Source organism: Danio aesculapii, chromosome 10, assembly GCF_903798145.1.
Source record: "Danio aesculapii chromosome 10, fDanAes4.1, whole genome shotgun sequence".
Taxonomy (NCBI): Eukaryota; Metazoa; Chordata; class Actinopteri; order Cypriniformes; family Danionidae; genus Danio; species Danio aesculapii.
In genome coordinates this window covers 34,536,765-34,543,343 of record NC_079444.1, presented here as the reverse complement: position 1 = coordinate 34,543,343, position 6,579 = coordinate 34,536,765, and the positions used below count along the sequence as shown (strand labels likewise).

Genomic DNA, 6,579 nt, shown 5'->3' with positions numbered 1-6,579 from the left:
AATGTACTAAAAAATAAACATTCTTCATTACATGTCTTTTCCTATACATGATTTCATATCATGCTGTGGAACTATCAATGTTAGTGTTGTAGTAATCGTGGTCATTGGACTAGTCGTGATTGCGTTGTGTGTTGCCATGGAGACCGCGCAACAATCATTAAACACGACCACTCGAAAGTGAAACCCCTCCGTTATTCAGACTGAAAATGGGAGAAAGCGATCTCACAAATTATGAATGTTCTCGATTGCATGCAGAAGTGGAGCACGAGAGACAGGTCAAGTGAGTACAAGTTTATATAAAGGTGAACTGCAGACATTTCAGTTGCACAGTTATTCAGTGTTAAACAGTTTTTGTTCAGTAAAAGTGTTGATCGTTTTTAAAGGGAGATGTTGCAGGACTCTGTGTCTGATCTGAGGACCACGTTGGCTGATTTGGAGAGACGACTTCACAGTGTAGATGAAGAAGGTCTGTAGGCTACACGAAGAGTCATTTTTATACTCCAGAAGAATCGTTTTGTACTCCAGAAGGTGTTCAGTATGGCAAGCGGTTGTCGTCCAAAGTTCTGAACGAATTTCATCTCAATTGGATTGTATTAGTAACAGGATTTCTGCAGGTTTCTTCAAATCAAATTTAAGACCCTTTTAAGACCATTATGAATGAAATTATAGACTTATACAGGGCTGAACCCTATAAGGATTTTTTCACTTTTTTAACTTCTGTAAATAGTTTTTGTATGCGGAAGATCATGTAAAAGGATGTGTTGCTTGCTTTAGTTTTTTCTTTCCCTGATTAGGGGATTCAATTTGGAGAATTTGCTGTAAAAATGTTCAACAGCCGTTGTTAATTGAATCTCTTTCCAATAAAAAAGCTTACATATAAAAAAAATAAGGTTTAAGAAGGATTATAGGTGATTGGTTGTCAGCCAGATTTGGTAGCTTTACATTTAAGTGACTTTTAGGGCCTGTTTTCGAAATACAAGACTTTTTAAGACCCTGCGGAAACCCTGTAGTAGGAATTTAATTGAATTGATAAGTTCTAACTATAAACAATTCTAATTAGTGAGCTCTACAAATAATTATTGCTAGTTGTATATCTCGATCAATTTCCTTTTATTTCCCAGCACCTTGACGTCAAAATGTGTCAAATATGCAAATCAATTTGATGTCAAAGCATTGATGTCCATTTGACATCCACACATCGATGCCCTTTTGACCATCAAAATAACGATCGAAAATTATTATGTGAAACTTTTTATGCACCTGAAAGCTTTAATTCCAAATTTACACTGGATTTTGATGTACCTTGATGTCAAAATGACTAGCGTAATATATAAAAACTAGCATAATTTTAGAATAAAAAATGCATCACAAATCGATTAGGACTGTCTGTTTTGTAATTGTTTTTTATTTTTATTGATGCCCATGTTAGGTCAATTTGATATTTTGATATCAGTTTAGTTAATTGACATCAAACCTATATTTTTATTTTTTAACATGTTTTTATGTTGTTGAACATCATGATGCCTGCTGGGTTCTAACTAAAGAGTTATGCAACCTTTTTTTTGTTATTAAGAATTCCATGAACGATTATGAATAAGTGAAAATTCTAATAAGAATTCTGTAAAGAAGCTCTGTAATTCATCTCTTGGTGATAAATGTATTGGGATCTTTTACTAGTAATAACTAAAGATAGAAAGAGCACTTTAATACAGTTATTTCTAAAAAGAATCGCATTAAAGAGCTGTTATTGCAATTCTCACTAACAGTAAGCTTTTCAGTTACAGAGCTTTCAAATTTAACTGTTATTAGTAATCATTTTAATAATTTGTCTTATAATATTAGAGAGTTCTGCTATTGTCTTGTAACGAGAGCTTTCTTAACTGCATTATGGAGATTGCTCTATGAAGGATTTTTTTTTACAAATAAGTCTGCAATTGCAAAGTCCTTTAATACTTGCTAGTAATAATGCAAATACGATTAGTAAATCTGAAATGGCTTGCCAGACTGTATATGATATATGGACTGTTTTTTATAGACTATAAAGGAAAAAATTAAGTCTGAATTTGCATTTTGCTCAGAGAACGAGTGGAGGACCCGATACGAGACTCAGCTGGAGCTGAATGAACAGCTGGAGAAACAAATAAGTGTAGTTCGAGAGAGACTCCAGACCCTCCGCAGTGATCCTTCAGGTAAATTATAAACAAAACCATGCAAAATATGGCACAGTCCAAAGATGTGCTATAGCTCAGTTGGAATAACTAAATTGGCCGTAGTGTACAAGTGTGTGTGTGTGAATGCGCTAGTTTATGGGTGTTTCCCAGTACTGGATTGCAGCTGGAAGGGGATTCCTGCATAAAACATGCTGGAATAGTTGGCGGTTCATTTCGCTGTGTCGACCCCTGATAAATAAATGACTAAGCTGAAGGAAAATGAATCAATGAATATTTACTTATAGTTTACTTAAAGCTGTGCACAATCTCGTCAAGTTTGTTATTTATAGATCACAACTTGTGCGTGGTAATTGGTGTACGCATATTTCCACCGTACCCACCCACCCCCACCTGTTTTTTGTTTTTTTGCATAGCCTTTGTCATGTTTATACATTTTTTAACTGTATTTTTTCTCTCTTTATTGAAAATACAAAATCCAAATGACATTAAACTTAAAAAAAAAAGTATGTATAAAATGTGTAAAGTTCAACACGAGTGTCATATTAGGTCCAGAAAAAGAAATTATAGCCTATATAAATATAATACGTGACGTCTATAAATGAAAGCCTTTATCTGCAATAATCCAAATGAACACTAGGGGGCGCCTAAAAAAATGAAACGACACTGTTCAGTTTGAAAGTTGTACAGTATCTCGTGTGTGTATGCTGGGGTGATGGGGTTTACAATATGAGCTGGGTCATCCTAGTTCATCTCCATATTTTCACATACACTAAACTACTACTCCTGGATACACCTTACTAGATCGGAACGCATATTCTATGTTCAGAACTGCTTTAATTTTCCATTCATGGCATTGGTTCATCACTGATTTTGGCTTGTATTGTCATGACAGCATCAAACAGATTTGATGGCTGCACATCCATGATGCGAATCTCCAATTCCGGCACATACCAAAAGTGCACTATTTGAGATGATGACTGTGGAGTCATTTGTATATAGTGAATGTAGTCATGTTCAGGAAACCAGTTTCAGATCAGTTTTGTGACACAGTGTGCTAGAAATAGCCATCATGAGATGTTTAAAATGTGGTCATGAAGCGATGGGCAATACACACACTCTAAAAAATGGTACGACCAATTAGTCATGACAAATTATGTTTTTAGTTCATTGTAGCTTAAAAATTTATTCAATCGTGTTCTATTGTTAACTTAATTTTACAAGTTATGCAAGCTTAAGTCTATGTTTTAAGTCAGTTTAACATAATATAAGTTCAATGGACTCATAAAGTTCATTTGATTCAACTTAAAAATTTAAGGCTATCAGGATTTTTTTTTTACAGTGCAAGAAAACTAAATGTTTGGTTGCTACTGAAGGGCTCAAGAAAATCCAATAAATCATTTCAACACTGCCAACATGAACTGCTGATGCAAATGCTTTTCTTAACTAGAGTTTTTGGCTTGTTTCTAGTCCCAATATCTAAAAATTCTTAAATCAAGCCAGTGTGGTAAGTAGAATAATCTTGTTTTCAGTTTCAAATAAGATTATTTTACTTATTCCACTGGCAAATTATTCAGCTAAATTAAAGAGAAAACTCATTTACTGTTGACTAGGGTTAAGCAATATATCGTTTAAGCATCGATATCGCAATGTGTGTATCCACAACAGCCACACCACAGAATTTGATTGTTTCTTAAAGATTAAAAGATAAATTAAATATTATTTAAAAACTGACTTCTACGATGATGACGACCATGTTATTTTACATTCGATTTTTCCCAGAAAATTGTTTTATTTATTTATTTATTTATTTATTTATTTATTTATTCTGTCATTCATTTATTCATATCTTTATTGCATTTTAACTTTATACTCAGATAATACAGAAGTAAACTACAAAAAAACAAACAAAAAAAACTTCTCCGTATTTTACATCAATATTTATGACCTCTTCTTAATCATCAAGCAACACATTTCCAGTTCCAATATTTTTATTTTTGCTGTGCCGTATTTAAATATGCTTGTGATTCATTATATTTCAAGCGGATGCACTCCATAGAAAAAGACTTGCTCATGCCAGTTGATCTAAATCAATGAACTCTTTCCAAATAGAACTATTCAAGTCATCTGGTGAAATTACATTCAAATCAATATATATCACAGTAAAATAAAATATTACAATGGAAGATTTTTCCAATATCATGCAGCCCTACTGTTGACATTTTTTTTTTTTTTTGATTTTTAGACTAAAACAAGACTAAAATTCTAGGTAAGAAAAGCATTTTTTGCAATGTAGGTCAGATTTTGACCCGACCATCTGAATGTCACAGCAGAAATGGAGACAATTTGATTAAATGAGATAAACAAAATGATTTAAGGGTCATGTTTTCCTAATACATAATGAAATATGAGGCATGCCTAACTAAGCAAGACAGATTGATGGCTTAGTTTTATGTTGTGCTGTTGTATTGAGAACATATTTCAACGTCTTACAGTACATTTGTCTAATTCTTCAGATCGACTGGCTTCTATTCGCTCATATGAAGATATGTCTGAGGTTAGTATTGCAGCAATGTTACAACATCCAAATCATATAAATACATGTGTAACCGTCAACATAAATGACCTTAAATTAAATATTAGGTGGAATAACACTGATTTTTCTCTGATCTTGTTCAATTAAGATAAATAACTGTTAATTGCAGAAGTAACTATTCCGAGTCTACACTGTAAAAAAAAAATAGTAAATTAACAGTTTTTCCTTATTTGTGAGTTATGTTTTTATTTTTTTTCTTATTTATTTATGCTTTTGAATCAAAATATTAATGTATTAATTGAAAAAGTGACTTATTAACATTTTAAATATTTTAAAGTGATATATTGTCTGGGTTGGTGTTATATATTACGATATAAAAACCTTGTAATAACAGTACTTTTTTTTTACAGGCTTATTTTTTTCTATATATTATTTCTTATACATTCAGACTTCTAAAATGTCATTAAAAGTCACTTTGTTAAACTGTAGGGTTGAATTTTCAACATCAAAAGTGGACAGAGGAGAGATCAACATCCCATAAAGCAATTCACACCTGTAAATAAGCAGAAAACACTTGTAAATCCTAAAATACGGAAACTGTTAATTAACAGATACTTTTTTGCAGTGTACAGAAATGTAAAAAGAGGTTCAAATAAAAACGCAATGAACCCATAAAATCTCGCTCTCTCACGCCCCCTGTCTGTGTAACATAGAAGAGCACAGACTTTCTGCGTCATTTCATGCAAACACATTTCATTTTTCAGTGGCTGATTTTGCTTGATGCAATTGTTTCTCATTAGAGCCTGGCAACGCTGAATATGCTCCTCAGCCAAAAACCAGATTAAAATCAATCTGCTGAGACAGCTTGAAAAAAAAAAAATTAATCAGTGAGAAGTAATCTGTAAATGAGGGAAGGGGAGCGAGAAACACTTGAAGGAGCCATGCCAAAAAGAAAAAATGGGATGACAAATAAAATATTTGTAAAGATTTATTTTTGGTAACAGTTTAAAATAATGGTCCATCATTTACTAACATTAAGTATGAGTAATCTTTCAACACATTTATTAATCATAGTACAACATTTGCAAATGCATTATTAAAAAAAAAAATGTTGTGCTTGTTAACATTAGTTCATGTTAACTCGCAGTGCATTAACTAAAGCTGTTTACCTTAACATTAACTAATGTCAACAAGATGAATAAATACCATAATAAATGTATTACTAATTGTTCATGTTAGAAAATAAATACATGAACTAATGGACGTTTATTTTAAAGTGTTCCCTACTTTTTTGGGGGGACATTTTTGATTTTTATCATTTATAGCATAGTATTTAGACATGAAGTGGAGTTGAAGAGAGAGAGCGATGATGGGATCAGAAAAGGTCTGAAAAACAGACACCCATAGCACAATGTCATCACTGACATAATTAGAATATTTAAAGGAACACTCCACGTTTTTGAAAATAGGCTCATTTTACTACTCAACTGAAACAGTTGAATTTTATCATTTCTGAATTTATTCAGCCAATCTTCAGGTCTGGCAGGAGCACTTTTAGCTTAGCTTAGCATAAACCATTCAATTGGATTAGACCATTAGCATCTCACTCAGGAATTTCAATAAAAGGTTTAGATAATTTTCCTATTTAAAGCGTGACTCTTCTGTAGTTACATCAGTATATGCGAAGGCCGATGGAAAATGAAAAGTTGCTATTTTCTAGGATTCTCATTCCGGGGTAATTATCAAGTAACTTTGCTGACATACTATGGCTGATGCAGGCACAATGATATTACGCAGCACCTGAAAATAGTCCCCAGCTCATTGCACTGCTCCAGCCACAGTATGGCAGTAAATTTCCTTAATTATTACACCAAA

General features: G+C 32.7%; 1 protein-coding gene across 1 annotated transcript in view; it reads left to right on the top strand.

Annotated features, from left to right (window-relative positions):
- Positions 1–41: 41 nt before the first annotated feature.
- Positions 42–6,579, top strand: part of ccdc169 (coiled-coil domain containing 169) — a 16,459-nt gene continuing 9,921 nt past the window's right edge. The window contains exons 1-4 of the mRNA XM_056466705.1: positions 42–280; positions 384–466; positions 2,079–2,189; positions 4,685–4,725. Coding sequence (XP_056322680.1) covers positions 207–280; positions 384–466; positions 2,079–2,189; positions 4,685–4,725 — 309 coding nt within the window. The 5' untranslated portion in view covers positions 42–206. The remainder of the gene's footprint in view (positions 281–383; positions 467–2,078; positions 2,190–4,684; positions 4,726–6,579) is intronic.